This window comes from Rhincodon typus, chromosome 34, assembly GCF_021869965.1.
Source record: "Rhincodon typus isolate 14 chromosome 34, sRhiTyp1.1, whole genome shotgun sequence".
Classification (NCBI taxonomy): domain Eukaryota; kingdom Metazoa; phylum Chordata; class Chondrichthyes; order Orectolobiformes; family Rhincodontidae; genus Rhincodon; species Rhincodon typus.
In genome coordinates this window covers 7313082-7337148 of record NC_063365.1, presented here as the reverse complement: position 1 = coordinate 7337148, position 24067 = coordinate 7313082, and the positions used below count along the sequence as shown (strand labels likewise).

Below are 24067 nucleotides of genomic sequence, written 5' to 3'. Positions count from 1 at the left end.
GTGGGTGACTCTTAACTGCCTTCTGGACAATTAGAAATGGGCAATAAATGCTGATACAGCCAGAGACATCTACATCCCATGACAGAATTAAAAAAAAACTCTCATATTCCGTCCTTCTCAACTATATAAGCTGCCTCTAATGTAACTGCCCCTCTGGACCAGGTTGGTTAAAATTATTTTAATCGGCTTGTCCAGAGATGTTATTACATATCTCTGGAGCAGGTGCGACATGACCCTCCTGGCTCAGAGGTAGGGACACTACTACTGCACCACAGAACCCCGAAACTGACTATATATGGAGATGTCAAGTTCCTGCCACCTTGCTGTGAGGCTGATGTGAATGTCCAAAGAATTATTAATGATTTTATTGACATCATATGTATCAATAGAACATGATGTGGAGATGCCAGTGTTGGACTGGGGTGGACAAAGTCAAAAGTCACATGACACCAGATTGTAGTCCAACAGACGAAGGGGCAGTGCTCCAAAAACTTATGATTTGCAAAAAAAATCTGATGGACTATAACCTGGTGTTGTGTGACTTTTGACTCAGTAGAACATAACCTGGGACTTTAGACCAACACAGAGAAAGAGTTTTTATCTTATTCAAATACTGAATAGATGTGAGCAAAATAGAGAACTTAAAACATGTTTAAAACAAATAACACTCTTGGTTAGAATCGATGCCATGAACTCATGTAAGTAAGTGAAGTAATTTTTGCAACAAATGTTTGTTTAGACAAAATACAACCACTTTGTACTTGTTCCCCCCTTAGCACAAGCTGTTGGTCTTGCATACAAATCTGGTGCATTGTTTACATATAAGTACAATGTGGATTTGTTATTGGAGACATTATCCAGTCCAGCAACATTGCCAGGATCGGGATTCAGGATTGAAGCTGTCGTTGGGCTTCATGTGGTTTGGGAAAACAGCAGCAACCAACATGAGCAGCTTGTTCAGTTGCAAGTACGTACATTATCTTTCTCCATTTTAATGCCTGGAATCTGCCTTAAATTCTTCCATGGCCTCCCAACCTCTGTAAAACCCTCTGGCACAACAAACTTTTAAGAACTCCACATTATCCCAATTCAGGCTTTCTTAATTTCTGAGATTTTCATTGCTCCAACATTCACAGCTGTGTTTTCAGATTCCAAACTTCAAATTTTGGAATTCCCAGTTGCATAAATGATTTAATGTTTTATTTGATGAATGTTCAAGTGCTACTAACAGTGCAGAAATGTTAGTACATTACAGATTTAATTTCAATTGAATGTGCTTTACAATGATTGCTAGACGCTTCAATAGTCTTCTAGTTGGAATCATCCACTTAATCAGATAGACTGGGAAACTGGGATGCTTCTCCTTTGAGCAGGGAGAAGATTAAGGGAAAGGTTCAAACCTGCGATAGAGTCACAGAGCTGTACAGCAAGGAAACAGACCCTTCAGTCCCATTCGTCCATGCTGACCACATTATCCTAAATTAATCTAGTCCCATTTGCCAGCATTTGGCCCATATCCCTCTAAACCCTTCCTATTCATATACCTATCCAGGTGCCTTTTAAATGTTGTAATTGTACCCCCTCCACCACTTCCTCTGGCAGTTTTCATTCCATACATGCACCACTGTCTGCATGAAAAAGTCACTGCTTAGGTCCCTTTTAAATCTTTTCCCCTCTCACCTTAGACTTATGCCATCTAGTTTTGGACTCCCCCAACCAGGGGGAAAGACCTTGGCTATTCACCCTATCCATGCCCCTCGTGATTTGATAAACCTCTATAAGGTCACCCCTCAGCCTCCACCACTCCAGCCTATACAGCCTTTCCCAATAACTCAGACCATCCGATCCCGGCAACATTCATGTAAATCTTTTCTGAACCCTTTCAAGTTTCACAACATTTTTCCTCGAGTAGGAAGGCCAGAACTGAATGCAGTATTCCGAATGTGTAAATGTGGAGAAACAGTTTTCGGTGAAAGAACGGTTAAGCACAACATGTGGATATTTAATGTAGCTGGCCAAATAACTGGAAGGGATAAGAGGGGGTAAAAGATGCAACAAGTTATCCTCAATTAAAATGAAAGTATTGGAGGCAGATTCAGTAATAACTTTAAAAAGGAAAAAGAGCAGGAGATTGTAACTAATTGGTTTGATTTCACAAAGAACCAGCTAAGGTACTGGTGGCTAAGTGGCTTCCTTCTAAGCTTTGTAACGCGGAGCTTCTATGCAATTAGTGTTTGCTTAGGAAGTAATGAGCTGTAATTTTAGACAGAGTAAGAAGTCTTGCATCTGCAGCACTCGTAACAAATCAACAGGTGCTAAATGCTATGACACTTTGATTTCAATCATCATTTTCCATTGTGGCTGCCTCTGCCTTGCTCAACAGATTGAAGAAGTACAATTGTTAAATGTGTCAGAACGAATGGGCAGTCAAAACACCTTTAAAGATATTCCCACTGAGTCTTTGCTGGGGCCTACTGTGACAAAAGGATTGAAAACGCCTGTAATGTTTCACTGGAAAAATGGAAAGGTAATTACTTTTCTCATTTAGTTCCATTTTCCAAATTAGGGTAACGGATTGCATCTGGTGATGTGACAAGCATTTTCTCACTTAGCCAGCTTCAAATAAAAGGCGGATTTGGTATGAAATTTAACTTGGGCAATGACAGGAAATGGAGAATGGTAAATTCAGAAGATATTTTGTCCTTCAGCCTGATTTTCTTTCCCTTTTTTTAAACAATCATGCTTTTTCACTGTTGTTCCAAGTAAGCATCACCCTATTAATTAGTTCTTAGCTTAATAACAATTGATGGGTTAATAGATCTGCCTCTGATCCTAGAGCTTCGAAGAACAAAAAATAATCTGACTGAGCCATACAGAATTCTTTAGGGGCTTGACCTGATTGATTGTGGGAGAATGGTTGCCTCTGGCCAGAGAGTCTGGAACTCAGAATCTGTCTCAGAGTAACGGTTTGGCCATTCAGCACTGAGATAAAGAGCAATCCCTTCATTCTAAGGGCTGCACATCTTTCGAATTTTCTGTGGCAGAGATGGTCAATCAGGTTTAGGTTTCTAACCAGTAAGGGATATAGGGATAGTGCAGGAAGGTTGCTGAATGGGGAATAAGTTCAAGAGCCAAATGACATCCTCCGACTTGTGTTTTTTTTTTAACCATTTCTCTGTTTATGAGATCTAAGATGATTTTTATAAGAGAAATTTAATATCTATTGCCCAGTGATGTGATTTCTGTGTCCATGGACTGCACAGATCTCATGGACTCAAGCCTGCATTTTTCTAAACTCACTGTTTCTGCCTACCAGGAGATTGATAAATCTGTACTTAGCTAGACTGTCCCTCCTTTGAGTCTGCTGCATCTCCATCTCTACCTTATCTAAAAGTGACAATTGCCTGACTCTCGGGAATTCCAATAAACTCTTTAGTTACATTCCATTACACAGAATATGAGCTAAAGCTCCCAAGTAAAGTTCTTCCATTCTTATTTTCTTAGAGTCTCAGTAGCATGTGATTAATTGTTGTTGTCAAGTTGAAGTTAAGGCTGTTAGAGAAATGGAACTCAGACCAGCATCCTTGTGGATGGGGTTTATTGACTTCTCAGTCACACAGCTCATGTCACCCCCTCACAATCAACTGGTCCTCCTTTAGATTTTTTTTTTCTAGTCAACCTGTGCAGAGATCAAACACTCTGGAGCAGTTTTGATTTGAACCTGGGCTTCCTGCCTCAGAGGTAGTGGCAATACCACTTCGCCACAAGAGCCCTAAATGTTCCCCTGTTTATATTTCCTCAAATTAACTAATTAATCCCCAGTTATCAGCATAAAACCTGCTGTACTGACAGATGTCTAAACTCTTGTCGACCATATCAATACCATTTAACATTTTCATTCTTATTGTTCTACACTATTGACAGGTTAACCCCAACTTTTTTTAAACTGTGATGATTTTTGATGGTTACCAGTGTGTTAATTTGTGAGCTTTCCGGAACTGTGTTTGTCATTGTTTATTTGGCGTGATGCTGGATGAATGCATTTTGGAAATTTCAAGTCTTGCAGTGATAATCTGTTTCATATTCCTTTCAGATGGAGGCTCTGTATGGCTCTGTTGATGAAACAGGATTCATTTTAAACCTAAAGCGAGGCCTGGTCAGTCTTTTCCAGCTCCAGCTGAATTCTGGTACCATCACTGAGGTAACCTACTTATTTCAGTTGAACAAATTTTGGTTTCCACCCTTGCTTTCTCTTCTAATGTCTGTTTCTAAAAAGACCTGGCTGTGTGCATCATAGCTGCTATAGTAGGGGTGGCACAGTGGCTCAGTGGTTAGCACTGCTGCCTCACAGCGCCAGGGTCCCGGGTTTGATTCCACCTTCAGGCGACTCTCTGTGTGGAGTTTGCACATTCTCCCTGTGTCTGCATAGGATTACTCAGAGTACACCAGTTTCCACCCACAGTACAAAGATGTGCAGGTTAGGTGGATTGGCCATGCTAAATTGCCCATAGTGTCCAGGGTTGTGTAGGTTAGCCATGGGAAATGCAGGGTTATGGGGATAGGGGCAGGGAGTGGGTCTGGGTGGGTGCTCTTTAGGGGCGGGGCGATGTGGACGCGATGAGCTGAATGGCCTGCTTCCACACTGTAGCGATTCTATGATTCTATCGTCGCATCCGTTACAGAAACAAAACTCGCACTTTCATTTCTCTGCATTCTTTGTTTCTGTCCCATGTATTTGTAAAGCAGACCCACATACGTGTCCACGTAAACACACATGCATATGTTTGTGCATGAGTGCATACTCGTATATGCGCACACGCAAACACACACATGCAACCTTGCATTGCCATTGTCGGTAACACATGCTGCTCAGCTGTTTTGCAGTGCTGTGTGTGCTGGCACATGCTACTGTCTGTGCAAATGCTTAGTAAAAAAGGAAACTTTTACTGGCACCTCATGAACCAGCAAAAATCATGTAGCTCAAATACCGCGAAGTTTGCGGTGTTAATCTGTGCAATTATTATGGTTTATAAAAATTTATTTACCTCAATGTAAATATCCTTATTGTTCAATCGAATGGCCACACAAAATATCAACAGTTGATTCAATTCTAAGTTAATTTCTCCTCAAATCTCACAATGTCCAAGTGGTCAGTTGAGGGTGTGAGTGAGAAGGCTCTCTGCTGGTAAGTTTTATTTAAGGCAAAGTTGCATTATTATTTAAATGATTTATGCTGTAAGCAAAGTATAATGGTGATGTGTATACTCGCTGCACTACATTGCTATTAGTCAGTGTGTGTGTTTTTACATCGATTATATGTACCCCTTGTTTGTCTAGAATATTTCATCATTCTGGTCCTAGCCTTGCTGGTTAATAAAAAGTTTGCTGCATTAAGATACAGAAGGGACTGAGGGGCTGAATGGCCTGAAATTTTGCATAGAGTTTTGCACATGCCCATTGTTGGGGTTTCATTGGGCACTAAGATACCAGCAGTTTTACCTGCGCCAAAGCTGCAGATTTGGTTTGGGAGAGGTTCCATTCCCATGCTGTTCTCTTCAGTTCTGTCATTGGGCAGCACGGTGGCTCAGTGGTGCCTCACTGCTGCCTCACAGTACCCAGGGACCCGGGTTTGATTCCACCCTTGGGCAACTGTCTGTGTGGAGTTTGTACATTCTCCCCGTGTCTGCGTGGGTTGCCTCCGGGTGCTCCAGTTTCCTCCCACAGTCCAAAGAGGTGCAGGTTAGGAGGATTGGCCATGCTAAATTGCCCATAGTGTCCAGGAATGTGTAGGTTAGCCATGGGAAATGCAGAGTTATGTGGATAAGGTAGAGGGTGGGTCTGGGTGGGGTGCTCTTCCGTGAGTCAGTGTGGATTCGATGGGCCAAATAGTCTGCTTCCACAATGTAGGGATTCTATGATTCTATGGATCACAGTGTAGGCGTATTTGCTTCTTTATTAAACAGAATTTGATGGTCAGTGAGTCAGTGTTCCTGTTCTCAACATGAATCAGCGTGGTATTGTAGGAGTAGGAGTTCTGAGCAAGGATCTTCGTGTTCCTGTTTGCCTGTTCTCCAATTCATTTAGGGTCCTCCTTGTGGTTTATTTTACCTACTTGATGCAGTGTGAATTGTGAGCTGTTCCTGCACTTGAAGCAAAAATATAGATAAATTGAAACATTTCTACATAAGAGATGTGAAATCAAACCTATTCCTGTTGCACTCATCAGGACTAACACGCAAGGAAACCAACTTGACAAATACATTGCTGTTGACATTAAAGGTATTGTTTTAATTTATTTGCGATCATTTTCTGTTAGCTTCAAGGTGTTAGATAATTACTGCTGTGGCTACTGTACCTGCATATATCTACGTCTCCTTTACTTTGGCAAGAACAAATGCAGGCTGGATGATTGCCTTCCTGAACACCTCTACTCTGTCTGTAAGAATGACTGTAACCTTCCAGTTGCTTGCCATTTTAATAAACCATTGTGCTGGCACGCTAACATTTCCATCTCCTTCCAGTACCTTTCCAAGCAAACAGCCTCCAGAGATTACCATTGTCACTCGTCCTTCATCAGGGACAGTGTCCACCGCCACCATCATGTATTGCTCGTGGTATTTGTTGAAATGCCCAGGATGCTGTGACCCACTGACTAATTCACCATACAGGAGGCCTGCTATGGTGTTCTATTGAAGCTGGTTGAACACCACCTCATTTTCAGCTTGGGCATTTTGTGGCCTTCAGGACTCAACATTGAGTTTGACAATTTCAGAGCATGGAGCTGTTTCTCTTTGTCCATTTTGATTACGCAAACCCTCAAAACATCCCCTGCCACCTCCTGTCTTGTACTTGTCTTGTTGGCTTTGCCTTCAGCACAGCAGACCCATTCTCTCCTTTTCATACTGATCATTAACATTTGTTTCTCTTCTCTATCTCCCCTTTGCTTCCCTAAGGGCCCCCTTTGTCTTTTGCTATTTCAAGATGGTGCCAGCATGGTTGATAGTGTTCGAGCTCATCAGAGCCTGTCCACTCCAGGCTGGTGGCATCATTCTTTTCATCTGTATTTTTCATCTGTTTTTCTTTTATTCTTCCTTCCTTCCTTCTTCTTCTTCGAGGCCGGAACGGTGTCAGCAGGATGGTGGCTGCAGCATCAGTGGCGTGAACAGTGGTAGGCCCAGAGCCTGGACTTCCGGCAGCAGTGGTACTGGGACTGGGGACTCTTGATGACGGTAGGCCCAGAGCCTGGACTTCTGGCGGCAGTGGTGCTGGGATTGGGGACTCCTGATGACGGTAGGTCCAGAGCCTGGACTTCTGGCGGCAGTGATGCCCAGAGCAGGGTCACCTGGTGGTAGTATGCCCGGAGCCTGGATTCTTGGCAGTGTTGATGAGGCGACAACAGCGTCTTCTGGGGTATCAGAGTCGTTGCTGTTCCCGGAGTGGGACACCTTGAGGCCCACCTTACAGAAACCCTGAAGCTGTGTTTAATACCCCAATTTGAACAGCTGATGAACTCTTATTTAAATAATTTCTTTTCAACCTCAAAATGGCAACAAAACACTTTTGACTGTATCTTCAAGACAGATGTGACAATAAATAAATCAGTCATTCATTTATTTGCTGTGGGCACCCTCCTCTTTCGTTCCATTTGCTCCTTTATCGGCAAGATAAAAACCATCATTTTCTCATCTCTGAAGAGGAACCATATTGGACTTGAAACGTTGACTTAGTTTCTGTCTTCACAGATGCTGTAGGGTTTGCTGGCTTTCACCAGCATTTCCTACTTTTATTTTGGATTTCCAGCGCCCACTGAACTTTTGCATGCATCCAGGCCTGTTGTTTTTAAAATATCAGGTACATTGTTGTGGAAATTCTCAACAGATCACCAACTCAGAAGTACTTGCTTGTACCATTGGCATGCATTCATTGCTAAACCAATGATTTCTGCAAGGATTGATCACATTTATCAGAGGGACAATCCCTTCCCTTCCTAGGAGCCTGTGGACCCTGATGTACCCCCTGTGTCACAGGCCCCATGTATCAGAATAGGACTCCTGGATAATGTCCAGAGCAGAAATCACCACCAGGGCACAAACCATCGCTTTACAAGATGGGAACTACTACATACTATATAAATTTCGCAATGATTATCAACTTTCTATCTCTTTCTTTCTTCAGAGAGTTGTGAACACAACACGGTCCATCACGCAAGCCAACCTTCCATCCATTGACTCCATCTCGCTGATGTGAAAAGGCTGCCAACATCATCAAAGGCCCCTCCCACCCCGATTATAATCTCTTCCAACCTCTTCGATTGGGCAGAAGATACAAAAGCTTAAACACACGTACCAAAATGTTCAAGAATAACTCCTTCCCTGCTGTTATTAGACTTCTGAATGGACCTCTCAAATTTCAAATCTAATGTCAATCCTGCTCCTTGTGCACCTTCTTTGTAGCCGTAACATTGTATTCCTCACTCTGTTCAATCACCTTATGGTCTTTGTATGGTGTGATCTACCTGTACTGCATGCAAAACAAAACTTTTCACTGTACCTAGGTACATGTGACAATAGTTCATCAAATCAAATCAAATCAAAATGTTGATGAAAGGAGGACCACAAACAACGTACACTTAAGAACCAGCCTTCATGGGGTACACTGCATCTTCTAATACAGTACAGCATCCACTCGCTGTATAACTTGAGCTTTCACGTCATACACAATGCTGTTCAAAACATCAAATGGTACAGCGCAGAAGGAGCTTGTTGGGCTAATAGAGCTGCCCACTTAGTCCCATTTCCCTGCTCCTTCCCCTCAGCCCTGGAGTCTCTTTTCACTTCAAGGATTTATCCGACTGCTTTTTGATCATGACGATAGGCTCTGTATCCACCATCCTATCAGATGGTGCATTCTAAGACGACAATAACTCATCATGCCACTCTCGTCCATTCATCTTCAATCTGAGTCCTTTAGTGATCAACCCTTTCTCCCCCTGGAAACCATTTCCCTCCATGGTAAAACTGTTCATGATTTGTAAAAGCTCCATCAAATTTCTTTGTAATCTTCTCTGCTTCCTCAGGCCTTGCTGTAGACCTGAAGGCCTCATTTACAAACTGGGAAAGCCGTAGTGGAGAAGCTCTGTCTTTCTCCCTAATATGTGATGAAAGGTCATCAATCCAAACTGTTAACTCTGCCTCTCTCCAGAGATGCTGACCTGAGCTGCTGAATATTTCGCCGTTTTCTGTTCCCAATTTCAGGTTTCTGGTATTTTGCTTTTAGCTCATGAAGGGCTGACCAACAATCAAGATGCAAACAAGACAAGGTCATTTCTGCCCCTTGAGCCTGCTCCACCATTCATAAGATCTTGGCTGACCTGATTTTAACCTCAATTCTATATTGCTTCATAACGCCAATTATCTTTCATCCTCTTAGTAATCAACAATCTCTACCACTGCGTTAAAAATATTTAAAGGTTATGCATCCACTGCCTTTTGAGGAAGGGAATTCCAAAAATTCACGACCTTCTGAGAGAAAAGATGTTTCCTCATCTCTGCTTTAAATGGGCAACCCTTTATTTCTAAACGGGCAAACCTTTATTTTTAAACAATGACACCTAGTTCTCGTATGTTTATCAATCCCACATGTCTTTTTTAGATTGATGTATCTGGCAACTGCAGAGTCACCTATGAAACTGCCAGTAACCAGGTGACAAAGATCAAAGACCTTCGTAGCTGTGAGAGGCCAGAATCTGGATTGGGACTGTCCAATCAGGTATGTTCCATTTCACCGATTGGCTGTAGTATCGCTAAATAAAGCAACACAAGTCTTCTACCAACCAGTGTGAGTCAGTCTCAGTCTCTGCTGCAGTTTCCTGAAACACAAAGATTAGTTTGAGCTAAAATTAATGCTCAGGGGACTGAAGGCAAAGATTGACCTGGTTGGAAGATTGTTTGACAGTAGAAGACATGTCAGGACAATAGGTATTTTCTTGACTTGGATTTGTGTCCAACAAAAGGGATCTGGAATGAGAGTCCGCCATATTTATTAATCTTACAGATTTACCAACTTCCTTTAACACCTACAGGCACTGTTCTTTATTTTTAACTACCCCTCAATTAACCACATATTCTGGAAATGTTACAACCAAAAAGTACACTAACAGGGGTTTGGTGCCGTGCCGTGTTGTGTGACCATTGGATGTAAACAGTGGGCATTAATTTTCCTGCCTTTGCTGTACTCTTATAAGACCATAAGACATAAGAGCAGAAATTGGGCCATTCGGCCCATCGGGTCTGCTCTGCCATTCAATCATGGCTGATTTGTTCCTCAACCCCATTCGCCCGCTTTCTCCCCGAACCATTGATCCCCTTAATAATCAAGAACCTATCTATCGCAGTCTTAAATGTACTCAATGACCTGGCCTCCACAGCCTTCTGTGGCAGTGAATTCCATAGATTCACCACTGTCTGGCTGAAGAAGTTTCTCCTTATCTCCATTCTAAAAGGTCTTCCCTTTACTCTAAGGCTGTACCCTCGGGTCCTCGTCTCTCCTACCAATAGAAGCATCTTCCCAACATCCACTCTGTCCAGGCCATTCAGTATTCTTGGTGCGTTTGAAAATTTTTTTTTAAATCAATACAATAGAGAAGCCAATTACAAATTGAGCATGTTGTGAAAACATTTGCTAACTAATAGATATATTAATAAACCCCCTGCCCCTTTCTAAAGGAATACTCAGCAACCCCTCACCCAACTCCCATCCCTTACTCACTCCTTCATTCTCACACACTCACTGACTCACTCACTTAGCATTCTGTCTTCCGAATCCTCCTCCCTTCCTCACTCACTCACTCACACTCACTTGTTGATTCACTCACTCACTCACCAATGCCTCTTCCTAACCCTACCCACTCATGCATTCACTCACTCAGTAACTCCTCTTCCTAACTCTGCTCACTCATTCACTCTCACTCATAGACTCACTCAGCTTTCCCTTTTCTGAACCCTCCTCCCCCACTCAATCACTCACTCACATAGCCTCACTCAATCACTCACTCACATAGCCTCACTCAATCGCTCACTCACATAGCCTCACTCAATCGCTCACTCGTTGACTCAGTCACGCAACAAACCCTCTTTCCAGGTTTCTGTTTCACTCACTCATGCGTTCACTCATTCATTCACTCACACACACTCATTGACTCACCCACTCAGTGACCCCTCTTCCCAACTCTGCTCACTCACTCATTCATGAGCAACACCTCTTTCCAAGCCTCCTCCCCCACTTCACTCACTCAGCAGTTTTGCAGAGGATCTGGAGTGTACAATGGGGTATTGAATGTTACTATCATTGGTGTAAATACAAACTACAGTTTGAATATGTAAGAGCACTTCCCAAAATAGGAACATTAAAATAAACATAGAAACAAAGAAGATAGGAGCAGGAGGAGGCCATTCGGCCCTTCGAGCCTGCTCCGCCATTAATCATGATCATGTCCAACTCTATAGCCTAATCCTGTTTCTCCCCATAACCTTTGATCCCATTCGCCCCAAGTGCTATATCTAGTCACCTCTTGAACACATTCAAGTTTTGGCATCAGCTACTTCCTGTGGTAATGAATTCCAGAGGCTCACCACTCTTTGGGTGAAGAATTGTCTCCTCATCTCCGTTCTAAATCCTCTACCACAAATCCTCAGACTGTGACCCCTGGTTCTGGACACACCCACCATCGGGAACATCCTCCCTGCATCTACCCTGTCCAGTCCTGTTAGAATTTTATAAGTCTCTATGAGATCCACCCCCCTCATTCGTCTGAATTCCAGTGAAAACAATTCTAACCTAGTCAATCTCTCCTCATACGTTAGACCCGCCATCCCTGAAATCAGCCTGGTAAACCTTCACTGCACTCCCTCGAGAGCAAGAGCATCCTTCCTCAGAAAAGGAGACCAAAACTGCACACAATATTCCAGATGTGGTCTGAGAGCAGGAATGAGCTACATGACACATTGAACTTCAGTATGACCCCAGTTAATTTTCATGTCTCAAATCCACTCTCCCTCCTCTTCCCTATTTCACTTGATTCCCTAAGAGTCTAAAAGTCAGACAGTCCCAACCTTAAATTTATTCAACGATGGAACATCCATAACTTCCTGGGGCAGAGAATTCCAAAGATTCACAACCCTCTGAGTGAAGATATTTCTCCTCATCTCAGTCCTAAATAACGTTCCCCATGTCCTGAGACTGCGGTCTAGATTTCTCAATCACGGGAAACAATATCTGAGTATAGGTCAGCAAGTGTTTTCCAAATCTGGAATGTTTCGATTAGAACTGAGTGTTTTGTTCGGATATTTCTGAGGGCAGTTAAGAGTGAACCACATTGCTCTGGGTCTGGAGTCGCATGTAGGCCAGACTGGGTAAGGATGGCTGATTTCCTTCACTGAAGGGCATTAGTGAACCAAATGACCAAAAAACTGATGATTTCATGGTTACCATTAATGAGATTAGTTTTTAAATCTAGAGTTTTACACAAAAATAATGAACTGGATTTAAATTTCTCCAACGTGCAGGTTGAGATGTCTGGGTTACTAGTCCATTGACATTAACACCAAAGTTGCCATCATCTTACCAGACCATAGGGCCGCTCTCTTATTAGAGAGAAGCAATGAGGGGTGGTTTAACCTGATGGTCACCACACATCAGGCGAGATCAAGAAAGTGGGACCTTCGTGGTGACCTCAGCCAGTGTGGACATTGAACGCATGCTGTTGGCATACTGGGCATTAGTGCTGAAATCTTCAAGTATTAACCTGGGCACATGGTGACTGCCATTTGTCTCCCCTTTGGCAGAAGGGTAACTGCAGTTCTCCAAGTGAACAGCGGGTGGAGTAACGTGACATAGAAATATTTCTTTGTCTACATTCTTCTCCACATCCCAAAAGGAAAATGACACACATTGATCCAAATTGTCTTGCATACCACCAGAACAGTGCTCCAGTACCTTCATGTCCAAGTGTTACTGATTATTTTTCCCTCCTTGCCAGCTCTCCGGTTCCTTTGCGTGCACCATAACATTTAATGGTGACCATTATGTTTCTGTGGTAGAAAATTAAAATGGGCGTCTTGCAAATTATTCTTCAAGTTTTATTTCTAATCAATGCATCTTGTGATGCTGAGATCACGACGATATTACCTGCTTCCTTCTGTCAATTTTATTTTGACCCAGCAAAAGTTTCAGATCCCCAGCCGGACGGTGAAATTATTTAAAAGTAAAATGTTGCCAATTCTGGACATTCGGAAACGAAAACCAATTGTACTGGAGAAACTCAGCAGGTCTGGCAGCATGTGAGGTGAAGCACAGTTTCAAATCCGGTATGACCCCTCTCAGAATTAGCTATTTAATAGTAGGGGTTTTGAGAAGTGGAGACTGAATTGTTGGGTGTTTTGGTGGGTGGTGCAGGTTCCTGCTGGTAGTTGTTTAGGGACGTCCACAGGAAGTGTGAGTAATGGGGAGGGCATGTTTGAGTTGCATTGAGATGACTGCTGACCCCTCCCTCCCCACACAACCAATTGACTTGTGATGGTCACCCTGAGAAAGGTCAATTGGATAGGTTGGGCGGGGGCGTGCGGCACGGTGGTTCATTGCTTAGCACTGCTTCCTCACAGCGCCAGGGACCCGGGTTCGATTCCACCCTCGGGCGACTGTCTTTGTGGAGTTTGTACATTCTTCCTGTGTCTGTGTGGGTTTCCTCCCACAGTCCAAAGATGTACAGGTTAGGGCGGGTTGGCCGTGGGAAATTGTCCATAGTGTCCAGGGAACGTGCAGGTTCGGTGGGTTAGCCAGGGTAAATGTGAGGTTACGAGGGTTAGGTTGGGGGTGGGTAGGATGCACTTTGGAGTGTTGGTGCAGACTCAGTGAGCCGAATGGCCTCTTTACAGACTCTATGGATCACCTTCGACGGCTTCCCCTCCCATTACTGCTGTGTTAACTCTGGTGACCACGTGAGGATCCATTCTTGTCAGCCCCAACTCCTCCTGTTTCACATTTATATGCTGATCCCATTGTGAAACCATCTTCCAGACGTGCAGTGATAACACTGAACTCCAACTCAGCAATCCAATCCAGCTTGTCCAACATCCCGTGCTGGATGTGCAGAAATTAGGAAATGGGTACAAGCCCAAAAGGTAAAAATCTCTTAAGATTATGAAAGAATTATTTAGGAGCAGCATCATGAAATAAGGTAGTGAATATTCATCTGGCAGGCCCAGGGTGGAACACGAAGGAAGAACAGTGTGTCCAAGGATTCCTACAAATGGCACTTAGGATGGGCAGCCTTACCATGGAAATGCCCACGTCCTCACAAATATTTGTTTAATATATGTAGCTCCATGTGTATTTGCACATTGTTGTCATCATTAACACCTTCACCTTCCTATGCTGGGACATTTTTAAAAGTGCTTCATTGTCTCTAAAGTGCTTTGGAATGAGCTAGGGCCATGGAGGGCATGGCATGTTCTCCCTGGATTGTGAGGAGATTTGATAGACGTATTCAAAATCATGAGGGGTCTATGCAGATTAGAGGGAGAGGGAGAGAGAATCTGTTCTCCTATAATTGCAAGGATCAAGAAAAAGGCACAGATTTAAGATCATTGGCCAAGGAAGCAATGGATACAGGGGAAGAAACTTTTTTGTATAACACATGGTTAGGGGTCTGGAATGCACCATCTGAGAGTGTGATGGAAGCCGCTTTAATTGAGGTTTTCAAGAGGGAATGAGATGGTTATCTGAAATGGAAGAATGTGCAGGCTACTGGGAGAAGGCAGGTGAGTGACCCTACATACTTTTGCTCACTCAGAGAGCTGGTGCAGACCCACTGGACAGAATGGCCTCATTCTAAGCCATGATGATTCTATGATTATTACCATCCTTTGATGTTCACTGCCTCACTAGTGAAATGGCTCAAGACAGCAAGAGATTTACATTTCTGTACCATCATTCACAACCTTGGGGTGGCCCAAAGCATTAGACTTGCTGGGGAATTGTCATCATTTTTGTGATGTACACCAACACAGCAGCCATTAAGTACGTAGCATGATGATACTTTGTGGTGTTGGTTAAAGAGTAAACATTGAACGGGGCATGGGCGAACTCCCCTGATTTCTTTCAGTAGTGTCATGTGATATGGCAAAGAAATTCAAGGGGATTCATGTATTTATTGCAGCAGGAAAGATGTCTGCTGCATTGCACACTTATAGGCAACAGCTGTTGTACAACTTACATGTGGCTTCAGAGGAACATTTAAACTTGTGAAGCATAGCTTAATGTTGGAAGAGCCAAGGAGACCTGATGGAAGTACAGTAAACCTCTGAAAGGTTTATTTTCTTGCTCGTATGCATGCAAGTTTACTACAAGATAGTAACATCAGTGATCTTGAACTGAAGGAAGCTGCATTTTTTTAATATATTGAATTAGCTTCATTATCAGGTGTTCAAATGGGTACAGTGAAAAAGTTTACAAGTCGCCACTTATGGCACAAGTTCAAGTTCTTAGGGGAATAAAATAAAGAAATAAAAAATCCTGCATTACAGATTGTAGGAATAAATAAGAAAATAGAGAAATGAAAAGTTCAGACCACCAACCCTTTCAGCCCAGGCCACACTGACAAAACACCTCCAGTCTATGCAGGGCCCATTTCCTACATTATATCATTGGCTATATTACAAATCAAATTTCATCAGCTGTAGTGCACTTTAGGATGACCTCAGGGCTTGAAAGCTGCTATCTAAATAGTGTACCACATCTACCATACCAGTTAGCTTTATTCCAGTTCCTGGACCAGTCATTTGCCGAGTCACCCTTCAGACTGAGATTGTCATGGTTACTGTCCCAGAGTCCACACTGCACCATAGAAACATATCCATAATGAACAGTGTTCAGACCGCAGACACGATATTGATCTACACTTCCTCTGGACCCAGTTCCTGGAGGTCAAAGACATTCTCTAATGAGTGAAACTCACAGCTTTTGGTCGTGTGTACCCTTCTGCAAACTCTGATGCTTGACTCTTTGTCTACTGATCCTCCAGCCTGAGCTACTTCCTTGGCAGTTCTTTATCTGTGATGATTCACCATTGTCTTCCACTTTCAGGGGGGTGGGTTAGGAAAGCAGGCTCCAAAACTAGCTCAAACTGAACAGGAATCGAGCCCACTCTCTTTGTGTTCACACAAGGAATATAGACACCTAGAAAACAGGGGCATTTAGCCTTTTGAGCCTGTTCTGCAAATCAGCAGGATCACAGCTAATCATCCAACTCAGTCCCCTATTCCCCATGATTCCTTTATCCCTAAAAGTTATATCTAACTCCTTGTTGAAAACATTCAATGTTTTGGCCTCAACCACTTTCTGTGACTCAGAATTCCACAGGCTCCCCACTCCCTGGGTGAATGGCCTACCTGTATCCATTAAACTGTGAGCTCTTGTTCTGTACAGCAAATATAGAAGTCCATCTTGATCACCGTTCAATATATTTCAAATTCAGCTGTAGGGTCCCATAGTTCCTGAATGAGTTAAATCTTTATTTACATCTTAATTTTGCTTGTTAAAAATGAGAAGAAATAGGCATTTTCTTAATAACCTCACTCAACTATAACATTGCCTCACACTTTGGACCCTAATGCCCTCCATTATAATGGACTTCCAATATAATTAGGAAAAGCAAATGGAATTTTGGCCATTGATAGAAGAAGTAGGAAGTATAAATGTAGGGAAATTTTACCAAAGTTGTACAGAACATTGGTGAGACCATCTTTAGAGTACTGTGTACAGTTTTGTTTTGCTTATTTAACGAGGGTTATACATGCATGAGAAGCAGTAAAGGTTTATTCATTTGATTCCTGGGATAAAACAGTTGCTCTTTTAAAGAAGATTTTTTTCTTCCTGTGTATTTTCGTGGGATGGAACTGAGTGGCTTATTTGGGCCATTTCAGAGGGCAGTTAAGAATCAATCACATTGCTGTGGGTCTGGAGCCACATGTAGGCCAGACCAGGTAAGGACGACAGATTTCCTTCCGCAAAGGATATTAGTGAGCCAGATGGGTTTTTAGTTACAATTGGTAAACATTCTCATGGTCAACATCACTGAAGTAAATGTTATATTCCAGAGAGATAAATTGAGCAAATTATGCCCATATTCATTGGAGCTTAGGAGAATGAGGGGTAATGTTATGAAACATAGAGGATTCTGAGGGGACTTAACAGGGCAAATGCTGAGGAGATTGATTCAACAGATTGTCTCTCTAGGCCATTCAGAGGGCAGTTGAGAGTCAACCACGTTGCTGTAGGCCAGACCAGATGAGGATGGCAGATATCCTCCCCTAAAGGACATTAGTGAACTAGATGGGTTTTTCTGACAATTGACAATGGTTGTATGGTCATCAGTTGATTCATAATTGCAGGTTTGTTTTTAATTCATTGTGATTAATAGTCAACGATTAATACCACTAGGCTGTTTCCTCTGGAACAAAGCAGCCCGCTTGATTGGCACCAAATCCACAAGAATCCACTCCCTCCACCACCGACGCTCAGAAGCAGCAGTGTGTACTATCTACAAGATGCACTGCAGAAATTCACCAAAGATCCTCAGACAGCGCCTTCCAAACCCACGACCACTTCCATCTAGAAGGACAAGGGCGGCAGATACATGGGAATACCACCATCTGCAGGTTCCCTCCAAATCACTCGCAATCCTGGCATGGAAATATACCGCCATTCCCTGACTGCTGCTGGGTAAAAATCCTGGAATTCCTTCCCTAATGGCATTGTAGGCCTAGCTACTGCGCATGGATTGCAGTGGTTCAAGAAGGCAGCTCACTACCACCTTCTCAAGGTCAACTAGGGATGGGCAATAAATGCTGACCCAGCCAGCAATGTCCATGCGCCATGAGTGAATAAAAAAAACTTGTTTTTGCTCATGACGTAATCAAAAACTGAGCCGGGGACATAGTTTCAAAACGGGGGTGTCCTATTGAAAACGGAGATGAAGAAGAATTTTGTCACTCAGAGGGTTATTTATCTTTGTGATTCATGACTGTAGGGAACTATGGAAGCTAAATCACTGAATATTTTCATGGTGGTGTTGAGAGTTCAGGGTCACGGGGGACAGGCAGGAATGTGGAGTTGAAACCTGGATCAGATCAGCTCCCTTATTAAATAACAGTCTCGAGGGGCCAAATGGACTGTTCATTTTTCTTTTGCTTGTTACGTTCTTAGTTGACCACAGTCACCTTTCCCCCCCTATCCAATGGCCTTTATTCATAAGGCTATCAGGTCATCCAATGTGCTATGCATTTCAGAAGGTCAGAAGTCCTTCAATTTACTTGTAGTTTAAAGCAGATGTTTGATAAAAATGTTGGCTTTTAATTCAAGGTTCTGGGAGTTCAGTGGCAGCCCACCTGTAAAGGCCTTTATTCTGTGGAGAACGGCGTTATCAAAACAGCTGTCAGTGAGGAGGATCACGTGATCAGCCTCAATCTCCAATCGATGGTTGGTGCCAAGATCAGCTCAAGGTTTGCCAATTTTTTTTAACTTGTTCTTGTACATGGCTCTGGAATGGAAGGATAAGGTAAAAAATGCTGTATTTGTGTGCGGTTCCCAAGCCAAGACTCATCTACACACTTGGCAAGGTGTAAACAATCAGTTGGCATTGCTCAGCGATTCGGGGAGTACTCCTGGTTTCCAGGCCAACGTTTATCCCACAACAAATGGGACTGAAGGAAAAAAGAGCATCTGGTCCATAACCACTGTCTTCAGAGCCTTAGTGTGTGCAAAATGACTCCCAGGTAACCTCATATTCCAACAGGGACTCCACTTTAAAACCACTTTATTGTCCAAAGGGCTTTTGGTCATCATAAATGGCACTATATGAATGTAAGTTCTTTCTTTAAAAGGGGCCAGATTTTAGAAATCAACATTCTGTTTGCCTGCAAGTTAGGTTGTTTAAATTAAAATATTGAATTATAGAGTCAGACAGCACGGAAACAGACCCTTCGGCCCAACCAGTCCATGCCTGCACTTGGACCATATCCCTCCAAACATTTATTATACATATACTGATCCAGATGTCTTTTAAACATTGTAACTACCTGAATCCCCCACTTCCTCTGGAAGTTCATTCCACACATGAGCCACGCCCTGTGTTTAAAAAAAAAAATTGCCCCTTATGCATTTTTTAAATCTTTCTCCTCTATGCTTAAAAATATGCCCCTCGTCTTGAAATCCCTCACCCTAGGGAAAAGACACCTGCCATTCACCTTGTATGTATCCCTCATGATTTTGTAAAGCCTCTACAAGGTCATCCATGAAATATTGCTATAGATGTTGCTACAAATATGAGTTATTGTTGTACCAAATAAGCAGCATCGAAGACCAGCCTTCTTCTCAATGTCATGGCAACAGAAATGATGCTGCATTCCCTCTGTCTTTTGATCCCACCCTTACAAGGACTGAGTCTTTTTCTTCATGTAAACTGCTTTGAGTAACCACCAAAGTAAGTGCCCTCAAGAGTCAAGAAAGCGGTCCATTCAAAGACTTGAATCCACTTGTATTTACTAAGTGTCCTTCAATTTTCCTTTATTTAATGTTGAACCGTGAATCTGGAATGTTAGAAGAGGCTGTTAGTTTAGCCGCTTTTAAATGCGCCTTCTTTCAACTATGAAGGGGGCAGTGGTCATATTTCAAACGCACACCTGAAATTCCCAGTGGGGATATGACCGAAATTTCTTGGGACGGGCTGAACAGCCTCCTCTGATCACTATAACTATAACTAAATGGATGCAATGAAAGGCCGGTTCTGTTTCTCTCGGACACTCCTGAATTTCCAGCAGGGAGATCTTTCTTGGACATCCACAACCCGGATACTTAACCTGCTCTGGTTATTCATGAGAGAGTTGCACATCGAGACTAGAACCTGTAGCCACAGCGGCTGTGTGCTCAGTATGAGCAGATTGGTCTTCCCTTCTCTATGGCTTTTCACCCTTTCTCCTGAAGGTGCAGGACTACATTGGGCAGCACTTTGCAACAGTGCTCAATCAGAGTGACCAAACATGCTCCAGCAGGAGGCACTAATCTAGCATTTAAGAAGGGAAGCTGGCTAATTTTATTTCTTTCTCTCCTTCCTTGTTGCCTTCTCTGTTTTGCCATCGTCTTCTCCTTCCTTCTTGCTTTTCCCATTTTACTTGGGGGTTTGGGTTCTAAAATAAAATCAGTAAAATTACTGAATGACACATACTTATTACTTATCTCCTACTTTATACTGACAAGAACTGTAATGTTGAACTTTTAACTTGTTTCTTTAGTTTTCTACATTTTAACCTAATATTTAGTATCTAGGTGTCTTGTGCCTAAGATAGCATCAGGAATGGGGACTTTGTAAACTTTTCACTGAATCCCTGTACTTGAGTACAAGTGACAGTACAATCTAATTCTAACTCTATTGGCCCAACTGACTTTGTTTACTTCAGTACATTCATGGACAGCATAGTGGCTCAATGGTTAACACAGCAGCTTTACAGCACCAGGGATCTGGGTTCAATTCCACGCTCAGGTGACTGTCTGTGTGGAGTTTGTAAATTCTTCCCATGTCTGCATGGGTTTCCTCCGGGTGCTCCAGATTCCTCCCACATGTGCAGGTTAGGTGGATTGCCTGTGCTAAAATTGCCCATAATGTTCAGGGATGTGCAGGCTAGGTGGGTTAGCCATGGGAAATGCAGGATTACAGGGACAGGGTAAGGGTGGGTCTGGGTGGGATGCTGTTCAGAGGGTCATTGCGGACTCGTTGGGCCAAATGTAGGGATTCCATGATTCATTTCCAAGTATTACTGGTTCTTTACTTCTTTTTCTTCCGCTGGATCACCACAATATTGGCTATTTCAATCTTCTTGATATCCTCTTGTCAATCCTGTTTCAATTCTACAGTTACGTCTCTTGTCAGCTCACTTTTCCAACTGACCTTGGGCTCTGCTGTAATCCCATCTGCATCACTTGTCTCAATCCAGAGCTTCTGGCCCAGAGTCAAGTACGTTAACCACTACACCACCAGAACTTCTGATAGTGTTTGTTTCATTTGATGCTTTTTCTGTACCATTCCAAATGTGTATTAATTCTCCACCTACGAAACAAATGGAACAGCTTTGACTCCGTTTACTGAAATGATTATTTCTCATAACAGGCAGCAGCTTCAATACTTGAGTTCAGAACATAGGCCCGAAGAATATTATGGGAAAAGTCTTCAGGAAACATTGCACAACCTTGGAATCGATACACACTTACCTCTGACTGGTACTCTGGAAAAGGTTCCCTGCAAAGTGTGCACAGCTGTAAGTATCCACACTGTGTTCTACCATCACAAGTGTAATGAGTGGATATAATTTACTGTTTGTTTACCTTCAAATTCAATTCAAAAAGCCAGTTTACCTTTCATTCAATCGGCTTTTTTGAATCATGTTAGCTATGTCTCCCTGAGTGATGCGGGACGGAAGTAATATCCACTTGATTATTCAACAAATTATTAAGATTTGTACTTAGTTCCACCTTCAACATATTAAGACATCACAAGGGACTTTGTGTGGGTGTTAATAACCAACATTTAAACTGCGCTACATAATGAGATGCCACCTCTGATATTTCCAACTATATCATTTCCTATGCCAGCAAGTACAGCACAATGTTTAGACTGACACTTCAGAAAAGTACTTTTTTAAATTCACTCTTGGGACATGGATGTTGCTGGCTGGGCCAGTATTTATTTCCCTAGTTGCCCTTGAGAGGGTGGTGGTGAGCTGCCTTCTTGAAACGCCGCAGTCCATCTGCTGTAGGTAAACCCAAAATGTCTATAGGAAGGGAATTCTAGGATTTTATCCGAATGACACTGAAGGAATTGTGATATATTTCTAGCTCTGGGTTTTAAATGGCTTGGAGGGGAACTTGCGGGTGATGGTGTTCACATCTATTTGCTGCCCTTGTCCTTCTAGATGGTAGAGATTGTGAGTTGGAAGGTGCTGTCTAATTTTCTTCAGTGCATCTTGTAGATAGAGCACACTGCTGCTACTGAGTGTCAGAGATAGAGGGAATGGAGAGTTCCATTACACTCCTGAGTTGCACCTTGTAGATGGTAGACAGGCTTAATGGGGTTGGGAGGTGAGTTACTCACTGTAAGGTATTGACCTGCTGTTGTAGTCTCCGTATTTATATGGTGAGTGCAGTTCAATTTCTGGTCAATGGTGACCCTCAGGTTGTTAATAATGGGGTTTCAGTGATCACACCACTGAATTTCAATGGGCAACAGTTAGATTGTCCCTCACTGGAGATGGTAATTTCCTGGCATTTGTGTGGCACGAATGTTACTTGCCACTTTTCAGCCCAGTCCTGTATATTATCCAGGTCTTGCTGCATTTGGACATAGACTGCTTTAGTATCTGAGGAGTCACAAATGGTGCTGATCATTGTGCAGTCATTGGGGAACAGCCCCACTTTTGACCTTATGATGGAGGGAAGTTTAGAGATGAAACAGCCAAAGACGGTAAGGCCTAGAACACTACCCTGAGGAAATCATGCAGAGATGCCCTGGAGCTGAGATGATCCAAAACCACAACCATCTTTTTTTTGTGTCAAGTATGAGTCCAAGCTGGAAGGAGGTGTTGCACTGTTGGAGGTTCAGCTTTTGAACGAAACGTTAAACTGAAGCAGTATCTGTCCTTGCAAATGAACTTAAAAGATACAGTATTATTCAAGGAAGAGCAAGAGAGGTCTCCCTGATGTCTTGGTCCCTGAGTGACATGAAAACAAATTATCTGGTCGTTTTTGCTGGTTGTGGGACCTTACTCTTGCGTTTTCTATATTTCAACAGTGGCTATAATTCAAAACCAGTAGTTAATTAACTGCAAATTACTTTCAGACGTCTTATGCAATATACTAATATAAATTGATCTTTGGGGTAAATCATTTGATTTCTAATAACTCTTTCTCTGAAATTATATGCTTCTAATTTCGTGCAATAATTCGTTTCATCAACCCACTATGAAACACCTCCAGAGCAGGGAGGAGAAGACATGAGCAGGTAAACCTTCTGACCCAGGGGTACAAACATTACCACGATACCACAAGTTCCTATTACTCCTTGTAATACTTTGGAATTCCTCTGTTACTGATTCACCAACTAATGCCTTTCCACTGATAATCTTAATAGGCACTCATTTCTCAGTTAACAGATTGCTGCAAATGGGCTTTTGTGTTTGAGTTTGTCATTTGTAGTTCATGAAGAGTGAGTCTCTGGACACACCAGTTTGTGCAATGTGATCTCTTGTATGTTTTCGTTGTCATATTAAAAGATGCTCTTAAATTTGACAGAAACAGTTCCACACCAGTTTGATGAGTCTCTCCTCAGAATGATGAAATTCCCTCACTGTTTTTTTTTATTGATTCATTCACATGATGTGGGCATCACTGTCTTGAACTGCTGCACTCTATCTAATGTAGGGACACACAAAATGCGGTTATAGCGGGGCATTCTAAGATTTTGACTCACTGACAGTGAATGAAGAGCAATATATTTCTAAGTCATGATGGTGGGTGGCTTGGAGAGCAACTTGCAGCTGATGGAGAGTTCCCTTTATCTGCTGTCTTTGTCCTTCTGATGGAATTGGTCATGGGCTTGAAAGGAAATGTCTAAGGAGTCTTGGTGAATTTCTGCCGTGCATCTTGTAGATGGCAGACACTGCTGGTACTGGGTGTCGTTGCTGGAGGGAGGGAATATTAAAGCTGGTGGATAGGTTACTTTGTCCTGGATGGTTTCAAACTTCTTGAGTGTTGTTAGAGCTGCACCCATCCAGGCAAATGAGTTTTTAAGGTTTTGGAGTAGATCTGTAGCTCAGGTTGTGGGTGTTGAGGTTGGTTGGCTCGCCGAGCTGGTTTGTTGTTCCGCAGACGTTTCGTTACCGTGCTTGGTAACATCCTCAGTGCAGCCTCCGATGAAGCGTCGGTGTGTTTTCCCGCCTGGTTTTTAAACTCTGGGGTCCGTTGC

General features: G+C 42.7%; 1 protein-coding gene across 3 annotated transcripts in view; it reads left to right on the top strand.

Moving 5' to 3' along the window:
* Positions 1 to 24067, top strand: part of LOC109926398 (microsomal triglyceride transfer protein large subunit-like) — a 99906-nt gene that overhangs the window by 3655 nt on the left and 72184 nt on the right. The window contains exons 2-7 of one of the 3 annotated variants that reach the window (XM_020526259.2): positions 777 to 967; positions 2384 to 2527; positions 4094 to 4201; positions 9652 to 9768; positions 18418 to 18557; positions 21218 to 21365. In XM_020526259.2, the coding sequence (XP_020381848.1) occupies positions 777 to 967; positions 2384 to 2527; positions 4094 to 4201; positions 9652 to 9768; positions 18418 to 18557; positions 21218 to 21365 (848 nt within the window). The remainder of the gene's footprint in view (positions 1 to 776; positions 968 to 2383; positions 2528 to 4093; positions 4202 to 9651; positions 9769 to 18417; positions 18558 to 21217; positions 21366 to 24067) is intronic. The other 2 variants (XM_048616363.1, XM_048616364.1) reach the window with 2 other exon arrangements.